Source organism: Hypanus sabinus, chromosome 23, assembly GCF_030144855.1.
Source record: "Hypanus sabinus isolate sHypSab1 chromosome 23, sHypSab1.hap1, whole genome shotgun sequence".
In the NCBI taxonomy this organism is placed as follows: Eukaryota; Metazoa; Chordata; class Chondrichthyes; order Myliobatiformes; family Dasyatidae; genus Hypanus; species Hypanus sabinus.
In genome coordinates, this window is record NC_082728.1 from 13,165,464 (window position 1) to 13,186,706 (window position 21,243).

General features: G+C 38.5%; 1 protein-coding gene across 1 annotated transcript in view; it reads right to left on the reverse strand.

Moving 5' to 3' along the window:
- The window catches only part of rnf213a (ring finger protein 213a), a 218,203-nt gene that overhangs the window by 103,061 nt on the left and 93,899 nt on the right, over positions 1 to 21,243 (reverse strand). Inside the window, exons 26-33 of the mRNA XM_059948403.1 lie at positions 18,937 to 19,092; positions 11,993 to 15,583; positions 9,507 to 9,643; positions 8,259 to 8,354; positions 5,105 to 5,223; positions 3,439 to 3,561; positions 1,824 to 1,855; positions 1,317 to 1,470 (exon numbers count right to left, since the gene is read on the reverse strand). Of these exons, the coding sequence (XP_059804386.1) occupies positions 1,317 to 1,470; positions 1,824 to 1,855; positions 3,439 to 3,561; positions 5,105 to 5,223; positions 8,259 to 8,354; positions 9,507 to 9,643; positions 11,993 to 15,583; positions 18,937 to 19,092 (4,408 nt within the window). The remainder of the gene's footprint in view (positions 1 to 1,316; positions 1,471 to 1,823; positions 1,856 to 3,438; positions 3,562 to 5,104; positions 5,224 to 8,258; positions 8,355 to 9,506; positions 9,644 to 11,992; positions 15,584 to 18,936; positions 19,093 to 21,243) is intronic.

The following is a 21,243-nucleotide window of genomic DNA, read 5'->3' on the forward strand; positions in this document are numbered from 1 at the left end:
CTAATCAATAAGCTTCAAGACCTGGCTTCAATACTTGCTTCTGCAATTCGACCCTCGATTTCCTCACTTAGACACCCCATTTTGGATTGGCAACAACATCTTCTCTACATTCTCTTCAGCACAGGTGTACCACAAGGTTGTGTGCTTTGCCCCCTGCTCTACTCACTTTACACTTTTGACTGTGTGGCTAAGCACAGCTACAATGCCATATTCAAGTTTGTTGATGACACCACTGTCACTGGCTGAATCAAAGGTGGTGACAAATCAGCATATAGGAGGGAGATTGACAATCTGGCTGAGTGGTGGTAAAACAACAACCTCTTACTCAATGTCAGCAAGACCAAGAAATGATTATTGACTTCAGGAGGAGGAAACCCAAGGTCATTCAACCAGTTTTCATTGAATGATCAGAGGTGGAAACGGCCATCAAATTTAAAATCCTCAGTATTGTCATTTCAGAGGACCTGTCCTTGGCCCAGCACCCAAGTACTATTATGAATAAAGCACAACAGCACCTCTACTTCCTTAGAAACTTGTGAGGATTCAACATGACATCGAAGACATTGACAAACTTCTATCCATGTGTGGTGGACAGTACATTAACTGGTTGCATCACAGCCTATATGGAAACACCAATGCATCTGAACAGAAATGCTGTGGATATGGCCCAGTCCATCACAGATAAAGCCCTCCCCACCACTGAGCATTTCTACACGGAGTGCTGCATCAACGAAGCAGCATTCTTCTTCAAGGACCCCACCACCTAAGTTATGTTCCCTTCTCGCTGTTGCCATCAGGCAGTAGGTACGGGAGCCTCAGGACTCACACCAGCAGTTTCAGACACAGTTGTTACCCCTCAACCACCAGGCTCTTGAACCAGTGGGGATAATTTCACTTGTCCCGTCACTGAACTATTTCCACAACCTATAGATTCACTTTCAAGGACTCTTCATCTCATGTTCTTGATATTTATTGCTTATTTATTTATTACTAGTATATATTTGTTTCTTTTGTACTTGCAGAGTTTGTTGTATTTTGCACATTGCTTGTTCCTCTGCCCTATAGGTGCCGTCTTTCATTGATTCTATTATGGTTTTTGGATTTACTACGTATTCCCACTAGAAAACGAATCTCAGATTGTATATGGTGATATACAGAACATGTACTTTGATAATAAATTTACTTTGAACTTTGAATCTCTAATGCATGGCCAAACCCTGTAATGTTGATAATCTGTCAGTACTACAAATCAGAGCCAAGATGCTAATTATTAAGTCAGTAAAACTTGAATCAATGTAAAGACATTAACAACAAACCTTTGAATTCATTATCTTCTCTCAACAGTGAAAGCAGGATTTCAACTCGTGTGGTGCTGCGACTTGAACTCTGATGCTGGTCCCTCAGCATGCAAACAGCAGACTGCACACAATTCCTGATGAGGGAGGTTGTATCCAGTATCTTTGTCTTTTCCTTGTATAAAAATATATTTTACAACCAGTTTATAGATTTAAATATTTTAGAACCAGTTTTTAAATTAGCTAAACATACAAACGTTTGTAGATAAAACTTATTTTTATGTACTTTAATTTACACTTTAATTCTGAAACCATATTTTCTTCTGTACTGTTTTGTGTTTATTCCTCTCTCTTGTAATTTTGAAATGCTAAATCAAACCTGCTGAAGTATGTTTATCATCATTTTTTTGGAAACATCAGAAAAAACTTCAACTTTGAAATTTTCAGATGTTGTCAATATACAATACTATCGACATTGTTAATAAGAGATTCCAAGGTAAGGTTCTTCAAAAGAATTTAAATACTTACAAAGCTCTCCTCTTCCTGGTCATCAATCATGGCTGAAACACAAACAGATGTTTGACAACTTTATGAACTTCATGCTTATAAAGAAATTTTGAATAAATTAGCATGACATCATTTTTCAATTGATCAACCATCAACTAATCTACATTTGATCAACCATCTACCCCATCTATACCTTTAACAATTTTATGAAAGTGTTCCTCTAAACCTTATTCGCTCCAGAGACAACAGAGCTAACTTCTTCAGTCTCTCCTCTTAACCTAAACATTAATTCCCAGGCAACATCCTGGTCAGCTTCCTTTGCATCCTCTCTATTTCTACATTGTCCTTCCTCTGGTATGGTGGCTGGAAAAGCACACGAATTAAGTCAAATACAATGATACAGGGTTTAGACTCCAAACACTAAAAATGCCTTCACCTTCCACTTCTCTACTGCTCAACCTGCTGAGTTCCTCCAAGAGATTGTCTGTCGCTCCAGACTTCACTGATTGATTCACATTTCCTAGTCATACACAAAATTACCGTATCAAATTCATGCTGGATTTCATTGACTAATCTGTTTTAAAGTTGATATTGGTCCTTAGAATGCTTTCCAATAATTTTCTCAACAGCAAAAATAAACTAACTGGTAATTTTGGGACTACCCTTGATGATATGGCCATAATAAAGAGAATGACATGGATAAATAGTGACACCAATCTACTGTATATCTTCAGTCAATATCCATTTTCCCTTGGTCTTCACCTTACAGACATTCCCTTTATTCTTTCCAACTCTCCCATTTTTCAGCAACTTAAAATACATCTTTACAAATTTAACTACAATCAGTGGCCACTTTATTAGGTACCTATTCTTCTGCTACTGCAGTTCATCCACTTCAAGGTTTGATGTGTTGTACATTCAGAAATGTTCTTCTGCACACCACTTTTGTAACCAGTGGTTATTTGAGTTACTGTTACCTTCTTGTCAACTTGAACCAGTGTGGCCATTCTTTTCTTACTTCTCTCATTAACAGGGTGTTTTCACCCACAGAACTGCCATTCATTGGATTTTTTTTGTTTTTCACACCATTCCCTGTAAATTCTAGAGACTGTTGTGCGTGAAAATCCCAAGAGGCCAGAAGTTTCTGAAATACTTAACCCACCCTGTCTGGCACCAATAGCAGTTCCACAGTCAAAGTTACTTGGATCACATTTCTTCCCCATTCTGATGTTTAGTCTGAACAGCAATTGAACTAATTGACCATGTGAGCATGCTTTTACGCACTGAGTTGCTACTACATGATTAGCTGATTAGACATTTGCATTAACAAGAGTACAAGTGTACTTAATAAAGTGGCCACTGTGTATAATTCCCTCTCTATGATGCTGCCTGACCATTACCACAAAAATGCTCTCCCACTGATACTTCCTCCATTTCCCAGCCTCAGTTCCAAAAATTAAATCCAGGCTTGCATCACCTACAAACATTACCTCCTCCCCTCTTGGTGTGAGTTACATTATACTTTACACTAATTGCATTCCAGTATGTACTAGAGTAATTAAAATCTTGTGGAAAATTTGATGATGGGAGCTAGATAGGGTTCTAAACAAAACTAAAAGAAATATTAAGCACATACATTCTTTCTCCCTTGAGTCCCTGCCAAAGAGTTGGCTAATAGTTGTGTCTTTGAAAGCTGACACATCTGCAATCATGTCTTTCGATTTCCTGAGGTCATCTATATGAACCGATTGCCATGGGTCTGAAAAAAAAGTGTATTAAGTGGAGCTACAATTCACTTCAACTTACTTTGTATTAAATGTACAGATACATAAATATTTTGATAAATCATAGAATAAAAATGGGAAAAAACTGTAGATGATGGAATGTTAGAAATAATTGCAGAAAATCATGCAAACACTTAATAGTTCAGTCCGCTTCTATAAAAACATGTATCACAATTCAGGTTTAATATCATCCATTAGAAATAGCTGAAAGGATGTTTGATCAGAAATATTAACTTTACCTTTCTTTTCCACATAAGCTTAATCTGCTAAGTGTTTCCAAGATTTTTTGTTGATTAATTATTAAATAGGTTTAACATAGAAGGTACAAAAATCACTATATCACTCTTTACTATTTACATTTTAAAATGAACTACTCTGAGTTCATAATAGTTTTTTGGTCCTTACACACATTATCAAAACTCAGTAGTTGTGAAAAACCAGAGCTACTAACTTTCAAATAACTTTGGTCACTTGCAAAAATTTGATCACAGTTGTCCTATATGATGATTATATGTCCTTCTGTGATATTTGGAGACTCCCAAGCAAAGATATCATTAGCCAGGAGCACAGATATTAAGAAATTGGTGCAAGAATTAGTGGAAATTCAAGTGCTATTTTCCTTAAATAAAGGGGGTTTAGAGATCTGGAACTTACTGCCTGAAGACAGAAACACTCATTTGATTCCACAAAGAGTATACGGAGGTCCAGAATTTAGAATCAGCCCTTTCAGAAAGGAAATTAAGAAAATGTTTTATGTCCAGGGTTTGACAGATCCATAAACACAAAATAATGGATAGATTTTTTCAAAGTGAATGGTTTTAAGGGATGTGGGAGTGGTGAGATGAAAAGTGAATAAATGAAATATGGTCACTGATTAACCAGCCCATGGATTAAGGGGGCAAAAGTGTCACTGCTCCGATCAAAATCCCTCAAAGCAAAAACTCCAGTGATTGGTTGAAAATATTAGTACCTGGGAACCACTCCTCCACAACTCAAAATTAAATATAAAAATAGCATGAAGACCTCGTGACAATTTTTATAATCATGCCTCTGAAACCTCCAGAGTTGGAAAAGTGATGGGTAAATCCTATTTTTAATTAAATAAATGGAGAAGGTGTAGTCAAAAATGACCTCAAGAGGAGACTGTTTAAGTGCATGCATACGTTTTGAATATTATTTGTTGATTCAGAGAACAATTTCTCTTTGAACACTTGACAATTTAATCACTAAAGATACATTTTTTTCAAATTTGCCAGCAACAGATTCTCACTGGTGGAATGTGGCAGGATTCACAGTAACATAATGAATGGCTTGTAAGAATCCACACAGATCATATTTCAAATCTTGATGAAATAAATGTCCCAAATAAAATTACTAGCGTCATCAATTACTGTTGACTTGTGTATTGTCTCATGCAAGGCCACACTAGGCTCTGTAGAACTAGCTCTGCATTAAATTCTAACTTGAAATAGAAAAAGAAAAATAAAATCGAACTGCTTTGAAATATTATTTTTGTACCTCCTTGAAATCCTGTGTATGCTGATCCACCTTGTACTCTTGGCAGCTTAGTCAGGAAATATATGATGACTGTTCCATTGTTACCTTTGAACTTGTTAACTTCATTTAAAGTGGAATACCTATACAAAGAACAGAAATTGTAGTAGAGTACAACAGACATCTTGAACAGTCTTCTTTCTTCCCAAGATGTGAAACATAGCCAAGTCATGAACTTCAGCATCAAGATCACAAATAACTATAAAAATCAGCCTGTACAAAAAGCTTTTATTTTTATGGCTCTTCAAAATTATAACTGTACAAAGTTGCCTTCCACTCATTTTTGCAGGTTCTTTCAGCATCTCTTGCAAACTTCACCAGTTCACCAGGAGTGTGATTCAGTAGAACTTGACATTGCATGTTATTTCCTTGTTTAGTATAACAATGTAGTTAAGCATCACCTTCTCAGGTTGAAGCATTTCAAAAACTACAATACAGTGAATTTTCAACCTGTTTTGATGATCTATGCTCACTGATCTCACTGTAATTGCCAGCTGAAATTAGTACCTATACTTCTGGCATTCAAGTGGAGATACTGAATTGAAATGGAATTGGAATTGCTGTAGTACTGTTTCCTGGATGGTAGCAGCTGGAACAGTTTGTGGTTGGGGTGACTCAAATCTCCAGTGATCTTTTGGGCCCTTTTTACACACTTGTCTTTGTAAATGGCCTGAACAGTGGGAAGTTCACATCTACAGATGTACTGGGCTGTCCACACCACTCTCTGCAGAGTCCTGTGATTGAGGGAAGTACAGTTTCCATACTGGGCAGTGATGCACCCAGAATGCTCTCAATTGTGCCCCTGCAGAAAGTTCTTAGGATATGGAGGCACATACTAAACTTCTTCAACCGTCCGAGGTGTAAGAGGTGCTGTTGTGCTTTTTTCACCACACAGCTGATATGTACAGACCACGTGAGATCCTCAGTGATGTGTACGTCGAGAAACTTAAAGTTGCTCACCCTCTCAACCCCAGATCAATTGATGTCAGTTGGGTTAGTCTGTTTCTATTCCACCTGTAATCCACAACCAGCTCCTTTGTTTTTGCAACACTGAGGGAGAGGTTGTTTTCTTGACACCACTGTGTCAGGGTGATGACTTCTCTGCAGGCTGCCTCGTTATTATTTGAGATTAGGCCAATCACTGTAGTATTGTCGGCAAATTTAATTAGCAGATTGGAGCTGTGGGTGGTGACACAGTTATGATTATGTAGAGAGTTAAAGAGGGGGCTTAGGACAGTCCTGAGGGGCACCTGTGTTGAGGGTCAGAGGTGAGGTAGCCCACTCTAAACCACCTGTCAGCAATCTGACAGGAAGTCCAGGATCCAGCTACACAAAGCAGGGTGAAGGCCAAGGTCTCCGAGCTTTTTGTCGAGCCTGGAGGGAATAATTGTGTTGAATGTTGAACTGTAGTCCAAGAACAGCATTCTCACATAAGCATCCTTCTTCTCCAGATGTGTCAGGACGGTGTGTTGAGCTCTGGCTATTGCGACATCTGTCAGTCAATTGTGTTTATAGGTGAATTGTAGGGGTCCAGTGTGGGTGGCAGCATGCTGCAGATGTAGTCCTTAACCAGCCTCTCAAAGCATTTGCTTATTATTGAGGTGAGTGCAACAGGACACCAGTCATTCAGACATGTTACCTAGGTCTTTTTACATACAGGAAAAATGGTGGATGTTTTGAAACAGGAGGGCACTCAACACTGGGAGAGGGAGAGATTAAAAATATCTATAAACACACCAGCCAGTTGTGCCGCGCACACTGAGTACCCACCCTGGGATGCCGTCTGGTCCCGCAGCCTTGCGACTGTCCACTCGTTGGAAACAACTGCGTACTCAGCCTCAGAGATGACTAAGGTGCAGGTCACTTCGGCAGCTCTCCTCAGGAGCTCAGTGTTGGCGACATTGAACCGAGTGTAAAAAAGACTTGGCTCATATAGCAGAGACGCAGCAATGTTGGAAACACCATTGTATTTAGCTTTGAAGTCTGTGATGGTGTGCAGATCTTGCTATAAGCTGCGTGTGTTGTTGATGAAGAGTTGTGTCCTGATCTTGTCCCCATATTGTTCCTTCGCTGCCTTGATGACTTTGCACAGATGTTAGCTGCATTTGAGTTCCTGTTGGTCACTGGCAATGCAAGCTCTGTGTCGCACAGAAAGTGCTGCTCACATGGAACTATTGATCCAGGGTTTCTTGTTTGGATAGACCCTGACCAATTTCTGTGGGACAACATCCTCCACGCACTTTTGGATGAAACTCGTAACCACTTCCGTGATCTTGGAGACATCCTCATCATGAAAAACATTCCAGTTGACATCACTAGAACAGTCCTGTGCCATGGAGACCGATTGGTCGGACCAACAGTGGATGGTTTTAGCTATGGCTGCCTCTTGTTTCAGCTTCTGCCTGCATATTGGCAGCAGCAAGGTGAAGGAGTGATCCAACTTTTCAAACGGCAGGTGGAGGAACGCTTTGTAAGTGTTGTGGAGGGGAAGTAGCAGTGGTCGAGTATGTTATCTCCCTGTGTGCTCACCTGGATGTGTTGACAAAACTTTGGAGAGACTTTAGACAGTGACACTCTATTAAGTTGTCTTCCCATCTCACACTTGCTATGAACTCCTGTTCATCCAAACAGCTCTCTGTAGACAATGTAATACCCAGTCCCTCAACCATTACTCCTCCCTAGCCAACCAATATCGACTTCTGGTCTCTCAAAACTTCTAATTCAAATCTCTTTGGCATTCAGCTTTCTTTATGTTTCATCCCTTCACATCTCTGTGAACTCTGCAACCAGACTAGGTATCATGTTTACATGTTCTCAAATTTAAAACAATCTTTTCCACTTCCTTTATCTGTTTGGCACCCTTCTGAGGTTTATTTATACAGTTGCCTATTACCACTTAACAATGAGTTTCAGTAATTAAAACAGATAGTTCTTTTAATTTATTATTGACAGTATTCTTTAAAGGATGCAAAGTACATTTACAAAACAGCAAACCACACTGACTTGTTTGCAGTAAAACTAACTATGCTGGAAGACAGAAGATCTCATGATTAGGTTTAACTTTTATCAAAAGAAAGAATATAATTGATGTAAAGGTAGAACATAGACAGGTACTCACTTTGCAGAAGCAATCAAATTTGCACTTTGTGAATTGTTTTCAAAATCCGTTTGTATGAGCAAGATCACGTTTCCATGACTAGAATCAATACAGTGCCTAGAAATAAAGTATTTACAGACATTTAACTGACCAGCACTTGTTTACATTTGAATACTGTAAAAATTAATATTGACTTTAGTGAGTAAAATTAATATTGACTTATTAGATTAAATTTTGATTAATTAATTTATTATTCTGGTTACACTTCTCACCAGTATGAGAAAGACAACAATGATTAGAACTTGTTTCATTGTGAGTCTTTATGGTGGCGAGGAGCCATGAAAACATTTCAATTTATTTCAAACTTCTTGGAAGATATTTTGATACAATAATTCGCATTTGCTCACAACAAATCATTTTAAGAAAATACAAAATAAAATCAATCCATTGCATTTAATAGATTATGCAGAGACTGTGGAAAGAGAATCTGTGTTGTCTGAGGTGCTACATCTGTCCAGAGCATTTTTTTGTTTTAATTGTTTTCAGGATACTTTGACATTCTCAAGTTCCTTTCTTGATGTTGATCAAATAAAGAAATTGCATCTAAACAAAAAAGTACTGAAACGAGGTTTAAAAATTTAGCTCTTTCACAGAACAGCTTCAAGAGGTGGCACCTCAAGAAGGGAGCATCCCTTAAAACGTATCCTCTATAACTTGCCTCTTCTCATTATTACCACTGGGGAGGAGGTACGAGAGTCTAATGACCCACATTCACTGATTCAGAAACAGCTCCTTTTCCTCCGCCATCAAATTTCGGCATGGTGCATAAACCATGAATAATACCTCATTATTCCTTTGGAGTATCAAAGAATCTGCTGGAAGAAGGAGCATCTGAAGGAGGAAATTAACTGTTGATGTTTCGGGATAAAACCCTACACCAAGATCAATACCTTTCTTTTTCTTATTTCTTTTTTTTTTGTGCCTCGATATTCCCATTTATACACTCTGTATATTTTGCAATTTATAGTAATTTTATGTCTTTGCACTGTACTGTGGAAATGAAATAAATTTCACATCATCTAAGACAGTGATAATAAATCCAATTCTGATTCCGAAAAACTCAAAATGACTTCACACACTGTATGCAGAATAAAATTTTACCTTATAAAACTGGTGCAAAAAGAGCCTTTGCTGTCTTTGACCATCATTACTTCTAGAAAATGACAGAATAGCCACTGAAATTTAATTTCAAGTTGAGTATTAACTGACCTTATCTTCTTCAGAAATGAATGCTCGGTGTCAAACTGCTGCAGTGAGAAAAGAAAGATATCTCGAACACTACCACTTAATTCTCTTTTCAAGAATTCAATGTCAGAAACTGTTAGAAGCCGTGAATATGTTGTAACCTAAAACAAAGAATAAGCAGTTCTTTAATTATGGATAAATAAAAACAGCAATTCAAAGATCCTCTTTCCATGTTCTTAACCAAGCATGGAGTTATTAATGCAATTTAACATTGTTAAGTTCAATTCAAGTTGCAGACCTAACCATCTGTATGAGACAGAAATTTTAGACAGTTAAATTATAGTCAGAAAGTTCTGCAGTATGGAAACAGGCCCTTTGGCTCAGCTTATCCATGCTGACCTCAACTAGACCCATTTGCTTGAATTTGGCCCATGTATCTGTGCAAGTGTCCTTTAAAGATTGTAAAAGTACCCGCCCGTCACTCCTTCTCACAACTCGTTCCATATCTCACCATCCTCTGTGGGGAAGAGTTGCTCCTCGTGTCTCCTTTAAAAATTTTCCCTTTCACCTTAAATATCTGCTCTTTAATTGTAGACTTCCCTAGCCTTGGGGGAAAAAAAGACTGCCAATTAATTCTATCTATGGCTCTCATGATTTTATACACCTCAAATGATCATCACTCAGCCTCATACACTACAAGCAAAAAAATAAAAGCCACAGCCTGTCTAGCCTCTCTGTACAAATCAGTTCCAATTCAAGGATATCCTAAGTGTGGTCTTACCAATGCCCTGTGCAGCTGTAGTAAAATCTCCCAACTCTTGTTCTCATTGCCCTGACCGATGGTGATGGGCATGCCAGACACTTCCTTCATCACCTTGTGTAGCTGTGTTGCCAATTTCAGAGAACTATGTATTTGTACTTCTAGGACTTTTTGTTCCACAACGATCACCTAAGCCTTGCTAATTACTGAGCTGGTCCTGCTCTGGTTTAAATTACTAAAATGCAACACTTTGTTCTTGCTAGAGTTGAATTCCATCCACAACTTTCTCACCTGAACTCAATCTTACAAGATTCATCAAATTATCCTCCTTAATTGTCAATTATGCCACTAATTCCTGCGTCATCCATAAATACACCAGCCATACCGACTGCATTTTCATCCAAATCATTAAGTGATGAACAGCAGTGGACCTAAAACAAATCCTTCCTGCATGTTGGTCATACATCTTCAATGTGTAAAACAACACATTTCTAACACCCTGTAACTCCTACCACCAAACCAATTTTCTATCCAACTGGCTACCTCACCCGTGATCTCATCTTTGGGATCAGCCCACCATGCAGGATCTTGTCAAAAGCCTCACAAAAGTCCACTACCCTGTCTTTAACACTCCTTTTTGTCACCTCTTCATAAAGCTCAATCAAATTTGTGAGATATGATTTGCCATGCACAAAAGCATGCAGACTATTCAGCCCTTGTCTTTCCAAATGCTGGTAGGTTATGTCCCACAGAATTTCCTGCAGTAAATTTCCCACCACCAATGTTAGGTTCAATAGCTTGTAGCTCCATGCTTGTCCGTGCAGACCTTCTTAAATAAATGCATAACATTAGATACCCTCCAGTCTTCTGGCACCTCATGTGTGGGTAACAGTGACAGAAATATTTGTGCTGGAGCCCCAGAAATTTCTTCCCTACAATGCCATGATGTTCTCAGTTACACTTGGACAGGCTCCAGGAACTTACCCACCTTGAAATGGTTTAAGACTGCCAGCACCTTCTGCTTTGAAATCATTATTCTTTTCATTTAATTCCCTAGCTTCCATTACCTCCTCCAGAGTAAATACAGATGAGAAATAAACAACTACATGCTTCTTGAGGGTCTTACTCTCTCCATGGTTACCATTTTGTTCTTAATGTAGTTAAAGAATCCCTTAGGATTATCCTTTACTTTATGTGCCAAAGCTATCAAATGCCCTCATTTTGTTCTCCTGATTCTCCTCTTAAGTTTACAGCAACATGTCAAGGGGTTTTCTTAATCTTAGCTGCAAATACGACACATGCTACTTTCTTTTTCTCAATGTCCCTACCTAAACAAATATCCTTAATTGTGCTAGCCTTGCCCTTCACTCTAAAAGGAATATGCTAACCCTGAGCTCTCCCCAATTTACTTTTAAAAGCCCCCCACTTGCCAGATGTCCCTTTGCCTGCAAACATCTTCTCCAAGTTCGCAAATTCCTGTCTAATGCCACTGGTTCCAAAATGCTCACCCAATAACATGTTACATTATTATGAAATCTTGGCTTCCAGAAGACAAAACAAAAATCAAATTCCAAGAGCAAACAAGGATTCTAAATGTAATCCTGCTTGAAGAAACAAAGATCTCAAAAGTCATTGTGAAGGTATTTCTCTTGTAGATCAGTAATATGACGAAAAATGTAAACTAATCCAGTAACATAAGTATAAGCCACTTTCATAGTACAGAAAACTACATCATTAAAAAAGAGAGTACCTCAGTGAAAACTGCCCGGGAATGAATTCCAGATTTGATATGAGAATGGATGAAATCTGCAAGAGAATCATGATGTTGTTCTTCAAAGTACTTCTGCATAACCTCATCAGCCTCATGTGGGGGAAGTTCAGAATTAGATAAACGAACCACAGAATCCGGGGTGGCACAGTTCAGCAGCACCCACTGTGCTTCACTGAGTATACCGTCCCAAGATCTTTGAGTCTGCTTCAACCTTTGTGTTATTTGTAAAACAACAGACGCACATGTGTCAGAGTGATAACCAACAAACACATCTGATGGATCATATTTCTGCTGTGTACCATGGACTGAAACATGTCTGGATCTAACTCCTGTGAAACTTTGCACCCACTTCTGCAAAAAGTTTACAGTACTCCTTTGATCTTTGTCAAGGACTGTGTTAATATCAAGATAATGCTTCTCAAGTCTATTGATCAGAGGAATCGGAAACTCATTGTAAACTACTTCCTTCTCCTCTATAACTATCAGCCTGAAATTTGGATGGACTCTGCATTTGACTCTGTGAGTCCCCAATCCTAAATCCACATATTTCTGTCCTCCAAGGTACACATAATATTGATTCAAAGCATCATACAGGCTTTCATAAAGATTCTGCAGATTTAACAGAACCACCATTTGCCCAGTTTCCATGCAAGTCTTAACACGGTTGATGTTTCTGCAAATCTGAGTATAATCTTGATCTTTGGGGAAACTAGACCCAAAGATTATCTCAGGTTGTTGTTGATTGGAGAAAAACATTTGCTGAAGTATTTGAAGAGCTGCAAAGTTTTTAGTAAGAATTAGAAGATACCGGCACTCCAGATCATTAGAATCTGCATAAATGTTGTATTTGATCAGATCCAAAGTGTTGATACTATCATAAGAAATATTCTTGAGTACAAACTTGAAAATGTCCATAACTTTAACATCATCACTTCCACTAAAGTTACGGAGCACAATCTCAGCTAATTGCTCAGGAGTTGGTTCTCTTTTGGAGGTTTTTGAAAGTGAAAAGACCATTTTTATTAAACTGTAATAGTCTCGTAGTCCAAAAAATTCCTTACTTTGTTGTTTACAGATTTCTAGATAAGCTTCTGCAAAATTTTCAAATGAACCTTTCACTTTTGTTTGGATCATATGATCAGAAGAAGTGATACCTTTGGCACTTTCAATCAATTCTTTTTTGTCAGGAACACCTCGCGATACAAAAATTCCTCTATTCATTTTGGCAGGATCTAGAGCCCAGTTGGATATTCCAATGAAACCAACTTTCTTATGCTTAAGAGGGTCATCGTCAATACATCCATCTTCCAAAAGTGGATGAAGAGCTTTCAGTGGCATTTTTGGAGAATCTTCAGCAAGACCAATTTCATCCAAGACCACAACAGAAACATATTCGTCAAGGTTCTTCCCTTCTTGGAAACGTGCACACTGCTTAAACGTATTAATGATTCCTTCAGAGGTGGAATGAGGACTGCACTGAAATGACACTAAATGGATCTGTTTTAGGTTTTTATATAATTCTGAGTGAGCTGCTTGCCCCTGCATGGCATCTGCTACAATTGTTTTTGCTAGAGATTTGGAGCTACCAGGCTTTCCAACCAAGAATAGTGGGATTTTAAGTTCAATGCAAATGACCATCATGAAAACATTTTCTTTCAATGCAGAATTCTTTGCAATTGTTTCCTGCAGTGGTACACCACTTAATAAAAGATCTTGGAAGAGCTCAAGTTGCTGTAAAATTTTGGAAGGGTCATTATATGGAGAAGGGAGATGCTGGCAGATAGCGTTACGATAAGCAACCTTCTTTTCCAAACACGCATGATAACAAACGCCAAGTGCCAGCACAAAAGGCAAGATGATGTCATCACTCGATGGAATGGATTCTTCCTTATTGTTATCATCTTCTAGAAATTGTTTCAAATTGTTTAATAGCATGTTCTGATGGCCGTAAAACCAAACAAACACTTTCATACACCTCTCCACATCTCGAAGGCTTACAAAACTGCACTCATCTTGCTGGCGTCTCATGAAATTTTGTGAAGCTGACAAAGTATCTACCATGCACTGAATATTGACGGAGGGTACCGAAATGGACTGAGTCAACCTTTGGACAATTTGCTGGATGTACAGCTTCTCTGTGAGGTTGTCAAGTTGCCCGAAATCCCACACTAGTGGTATCATACTCGGTGGTAAAGCTTGTACACGATACACAAGTTGTCTCAAAGGAATGGATCCCAATTTGTCTTCTGTTTCATCTGCTCGGACACGGTAGCCTAACCCAGCTGATTCTAAACGCTTTACCATCTCGTCTGTGTGTTTTCTGTAAGGATTGCATGCTGCAATTATCTGCAAACCTGTATTGGGAGATAAAGGTATCCCTTCAATCATCTGGTCACAAACGACTTCCTTAATGCAACTAACAGCTTCAGTTGTATTGGCTTCATCAAAAAATAGAACGGTGTCAAAATCATATTCTTGCTTGTTGTATTTTGCAAGAGCTTCTGCTTCTTTAATTTTTGAATAAATTATATCTGCAGTTGTTCCGCCATGCACTTTCACTAGTTTCAAATTCTCTGTATTTGCACCAACTTTCCGTAACTCACATAAGAATTTGATCAACCTTGTTTTACCACACCCAGTCTCCCCCATGATGATCACAGGAATGCCACATCTAAATCTCATGTGAATAGCAAGTATTTTTAAAATATTGTCCGTGGTCAACTCATAGGTTTCATCAGGATCCAGTGGCCACTGAATGCCCAGCATTGTGCAAAGCCGCTCAATCTTTTCACACCGTGGAAGTTTGTCAAAATCAATGTTGAATGGGACCCTTTGTAGCAGCAAACCTTCATAGAGCTGACGGGTCATTATATCTGATTTAATAATCTTGCCATTTGATGGGTTAATGGCATCAATGCCACCACGTGCATTTTGTTGGACGTGAAAACCAATGAAAGTCATAGATGTATGATCATCATTAAAGAAAATGTAAGGATGTGGCTCAGATTCCCACTTCTTTCTCATGAGAAATGGTGCCATGTCAGCTTCTGAAACACCACCTAGGTTTGTAGCTGGAATTCCTGGGCTCTGGTCTGAAATGTTGAGAGATGGTGTTGCAAAATCTTTTGCCATCAAAATCATGAAATTAACAACAAAACCCTTGAAGCCTTGCAAAGTATCTTTGATACAGTCAAATTGGCAAAACACAGAAGTTTCACAGTCCTCCAACTGCAGGTTAAGAAACCAAGCAAAATTCCGCAACTCAGTCCAAGAAGGATCGATTACCCCACAATAGATCAGAAACATCTGCAAGCACTCTGCATGGCTGCCCTCAATAGTTCCTTGGTAAATAAAGGTATCCAAGTTTTCATTCTTCTGCAATTTTCTGAGATATTGATATGGTCTTTGAAATGCTTCACTGCGAAATTCTCCCTCATCCATGAGAGGATCAATACCGTTCCATGTTGGAGTTTCAGATTTCCTTACTTCTTGTTCAAGGACTTCTTTAGGTGGTCTACAGTATACTTTAGGGAAGATGTCCAGAAAGTTATGGCTTGGCACTTGTACACCCTGAAATTATATAAAAAAACATAATGGAATCAAAAACAACATAACACAAAATGCTGCTGGAGGAACTCATCAAAATCAGGCAGCATCTGTGGAGAGCAATAAACAGTTAATGATTTTGGCTGAGACCCTTGATCAGGACCAGAAAGGAAGGGGCAGAAGCTAGATAAGAAAGTGAAGAGAGGGGTAGGAGTACTGGCAGGTGACTGGTGAGACCAGGTGAGGGGAAAGGTGGGTGCAGGAGTGCCGGGGGGGGGGGTGAAGTAAAAAGCTGTTTAGTGATACGTGGAAGGGGTAAGGGCTGAAGGAAGAATCTCATAGGTGAAGTCTGTGAGACTGTGACAAGAAGAACTGGAGGGAGGTGATGGGCAGGTGAGGACAAGAGAAGCGGAGAGAGAGAGAAACAGAATGGGAAATGAAAAAAGGGGGCAGGGTTGGAGGGACAGTGATTACTGAAAATTATAGAAATCGATGTTCGTGCCATTAGGTTGAAGGCTACCCAGACGAAAAATGAGATGTTACTCCGCCAAACTGGGTAGTATTATCAAGTACTGATGAAGAGTATTTAAAGTTGAACTGAATCGATTGCTGTTGTTGTTTTGTTGCTCAGTGTGTTCTTGCTTATTGTGATCTTTGTTGTTCTGCCGAACACCTGAATTCACTATGTTGGTTCCAGAATGTGTGGCAATACCTGCGGGCTGCTCCAGCACATCATTAGCTGCATGTATGTTTCAATATACGTGTAATAAATAAATGAATCTGAATGTGATGCAAGTGTGTTACGGTTGTAAGATTAATAACACTTGAAAAAACAGGCCAAATGTTTTTAAAAAAAAACACAAATAAGAAATGAAAGAAGGGGTAAGGGCAGAGAAACTGTAGAAGCAAAGATGAAGGCTATCATTAGAAATAATCCAAATTAAACACTTCTTAGAAAAACAAGATTTTTATCCGTATTTACATATGTGACAGTATGTTAATAGGACAGTTAAAAATGTAACCAAGGCAAGTACATGTTTGATAGAGCTATTTAGAAAAGCATATAATTCAGATAATAGTAGTAGAATCATTTCAAGCGGGTATAACGGTTCATCAAATCATAAAACACATTCGACTTCATACATTGAGAAGGAAGTTTGGGATAATTATATCTGAGGAAGAATGGACAATAATACAGAGGTATCAATGGAAGTGTACCAGTTCACAGAAATGGAGGGAGTTTGGATGAAAAAACTTGATAAGATATTTTATTACACCCTCTCAGAAATCCCATTATGATAGTAACCCTCCCTGTTAGCTGAAGAAATTGTGGAAATCAAAATGCAAACCATTATCATATTTTCTGGGAATGCCCCATTATCAAAGATTATTGGAGTGGGATACACAGTGTCCTACAAGACACCTTTAAATGTAAAATACCCTTAGAAAGTAAGACCATATATTTTGGGTATACACCTCAAGAATGGTTGAAAAGAAATAAATATTTAATGAATATACTGTTGGTGGCTGGTAAAAAGACTCTTACTAGGAAATGGTTTTCACAGGAGAGCCCAACCTTAAATGCATGGATAGAAATTACAATGGACATTTACAAAATGGAGAAGAAAACAGCATCTGTTAATCAAAAGTTGGAACAATCTGATTCATACTGGGAAAAATGGTTTAATTACATAACACCTCATAGGCCTGATTTTATTCTCACAAATCCATGAACATGTTGTTAAAAAAAAAATCACTCTCTACTTGTACATAGTTTTCTCCTTTCACTTGTTCTTTCTTTCCTGTTTTCTATAAGTGTATACCTCAGATAAATATTATGTGGAGATTTGTGGCATATATGACTATATGATATACATGTACAATATCTGAAATATATCTTATGGAAATGTTTGTTTGATGATGAACTTCAATAAAAAAATAAATTACAAAAAAAGAAATAATCCAAATGGTCCTCTATGGGCATACACAAAATATATCCAAAAAAGAGTGACAGAGTTGATTTGAGAACAAAATGAGGTGATGATGTAATACCTGTAGATTTCAGAAAGGAGGATGGAAGAAAGTACCTTGAATACCTTGGAGAGGGAGGAAATTTGACTTCAATAAATAAATACAAGAATTCTGCAGAGGCTGGAAATACAAGGCAACAATACAGTTAAAACTTCTAAAGAACCAGCTTGAACTCCATGTGAATTGTGAAACACTTTCACTACCACCGCTAGTAAAACATGTTCTTCTGCTCGTAGAACATAACCAGTGTCTGACTGGGGGAAGATGAGTTGAAATAGGCGGGAAACAAGTTGTCTGAGCTTGGCAATGTCATATAAAAACACTTGCCTTCTCCTCAACTGCTTAAATTGACTAACAAAAGACTTACCTGCAAACCAGTTCAAAGCAAAGTGTGCCAGCCTCATCAAACTATTTATTTAGCCAACTAGGTGCAGAACACAGAGGAGAAAAATACTATGTACAATCAGATGCCTGGAGAGGAACAGCAAATAGTACATAGGTCCAATAATCATACAGGGACTTGTATTCATATAGTATCGTTAAAATATAAAATTGAATCCAAATCCATCATAGGAATGTAATCAGGCAAAAAATAAAACTAAACTGACTAAAATGAAGAAATATTAAGAGTAATGACTGAAGTTTTACTCCAGAGATACAAGTCTTAGAGAGAAAGAAAGAGAAGCAAAAAAAAGAGTTGTTCAGTATACTCTTACATTCAGAAGTACCATCACAAGTACCTTTCACATAGGAAAAATGTCCAAAGCTATTTACACAGTTGCTAACAGATTTTTTTTTGCTAGACTACTTTAGGACATAGGTCTAAAATCATAATCCTTGTTCTCATTGTTACCTTTAAGGAGGAGGTACAGAAGCATGAAGGCACACAACCCGGTTCCTTGCTGAATTTGCCAACCCAAGCATCGTGGATGATTGAAACATCAGGACAGCAGGTGATGTGTGATGCTGTCAGAGGAAGGCTTCTGTGCTTAACCAATCCTTCTCTCTCTTTTGATGAAGAGTGAGAGCCTGTCAGTCCCCAAAATGGGGTGGGGGGAGGGGCAGGGGCTGGGGCTTGGAGAAGCAATAAGCATTAGATTGGGATGTCAGCAAATTGCTGGTCTCCACTCTCTTTGTTGCAGAGCAATTTCTCTTTCTTTCTCGCTTGCTGATGAGAGACACCCTGTCTGAGATAATTAAGTGCTGGATTATGAACTGTATTTTTGATGCACTCCAGATCAAGAAAGTTAACTGGGAATTAAGGGAGTTTTTTGGCTAGGATATGGAGTTTTTGGTAGTCGAGTTTTGGTAGACCTTACTTACTCATTATACTTAATAATACTTACTCGTCTTGTTTGCTTTCTTAGAGCAAGTCCGGTTCCCTCAAGCATTTCTACAACGTACAAATGCCTCTGACTGCACTTCCACATTTTTTCATCAGTGCCCATCAAATATTGTAAGACAAATAGTTTGAAAAGAAATTCACATAATCCTTTCTGCACCTGAAAGAAATATATTTCTATTAATAAGTAAAGCTACTTTTCAAAGCAAAAATACATACATAATGTTGTGATGGAAAATAACTGGTTCTTTGAGTCTCAACAGTAGAGGCCTGGACACACAGTTTTAATAATAAGGAATTTATTTACAAGGGGAAGTTGGGTCAACACAAGCAACTACAATACACAGGAAGCGTTGTGGGGACAGGGTACGGTTACACATACAAAGAACAAGGGAAAAGCACTACAACAGCTATCCCCCTTGACCTTGGATAGCTGCGGCTCCCTTACCAGGACAAACGATAGACCTTCCCAAGCATAAATCAATGCACTTACCTCCAATGAGGTGGTCTGTAAGAGAGGGCGAGCCAAGGCCAAGTCTCACCTTTTAAAGCATGGGGCTGGGCAAGATAATCCAATTAAGGTGACCAATAATTTAGGTGTGCATTGATTAGTTGGGAGGGACCAAATGTTGACTGGCATGTGGTGTGTCCTCCGACCAGCCAGGTGGCAGTGCATCTGTCACGTGGCCGGTATCTCTGGATACACATGCTTATGGTAAAAAAAATTCTAAAGCAAATCAAGGCTATTTGCTTGCCTTTGAAAACCTTATTCATCTAACCATGATTTCAAATTCTGTTTTAACAATACACATAATCATGGATTTTGACAACAGCTCATAAAAATTAAGGTCAAATCAAAAGAAAATTCCAAAACGTGTCAACAATTTACTGAAAAATTAAAACCAGAGTTATGAGGCTGAAAATGTATTCATCCCCTTTGTATTTACAATGCTGACTTTCCTCGGGTACAATACTGTATACAGTATTAGTTTACCTGCTCACCTAATTTGCTGATGTAGATAATCGAATGACCTAGTCACAGCTCTGATCTTAACCCAATAAACATCTCTGAGAAATCCTCAAGATTGTTGTCCACAGCCACTCCCAACTAACTTGGCAAAGCTTGAGCAATTTTGCAAAGAGGAATGGGCAAATCTTGCTCCATCACATTGTGCAAAGCTAATAGAGACTTATCCGAAAAGACTACTGGCTGTAATAGCTGCAAGAACTGGCTCAACTAAGTACTGAGCAAGGGGGATGAATACTTTTGAACTGCTGACATTTCAGTTTCTGAATCTGTACTTTTTCATGCTTTACAGTTTTCCATTTTTTGGGTCTGACTGATAAGAAAATCAAGCATGCAATTCACAAATATAATTTCTCAGTTAAATCGATCAAAATCCTTGATGGTAATATTCATTTATGTGAACAAAGTGCTGGGGCCTGAATACTTTTACAAAGCACTGTATGCCTCTCATAATTTTATTAACTTTTATCAGGTCTCTTCTCTGCTAATTTCTTCTTACAGCTAATATTCTCTAATCCAGGCAGTATCCAGTTGAATCTCCACTACACTGTCACCAAAGCCTCCACATACTCCCTGAAAAATGAGGCTACCAGAATTGAACAGAATACTCCAAATGTGGTCTAACCAAAGTTGTACACAGCTTGAATGCAAACATGTTATAAGTCTGCTTTACTATCTTTCCTTGTGTTGTCACTTTCAGGTTATCTATGGACTTGGAGCCTCAGATCCCTCTGTAAATTGGTCTATTACTGTCACATATACATTTGTTTACATGTCATCCATACAGATTATTTCATAACACAGTATACAGAGGTCGTACAAGGGAAAACAATAATAGAATGCAGAAGACGGTGCTATGGTTTCAGAGAAAGTGCAGACAGAAAATAAGGTGCAAGATATAACAAAGTAAACTACTGTATGAAGTCAAGAATCTACCTTATCATACTACAGGACCATTCAATAGTCTTATTGCAACAGGACAGAAACAATCCTTGAGGCTGATGATACAGGTTTTCAGACTTGTGTATTTTTTGTCCAGTGGGAAGAGGGAGAAAAGGGGATGTCTGGGGTGGGTGGGGTTTACAATTATGATACCTGCTTTACCAACGCAGCAAGAAGTGCACAGTGAGTCCATGGAGAGGAGGCTGGCTTTCATGATGTGTTCAGCTGTATCCACAACTCCGAAGCTTCTTGCGGTCTCTGAGAGAGCAGCTGCCACTCAAAACCAGATAGGATGCTTACTATGGAGTATTAAAATTGGCAATAACAAAAGGGACATGCCAA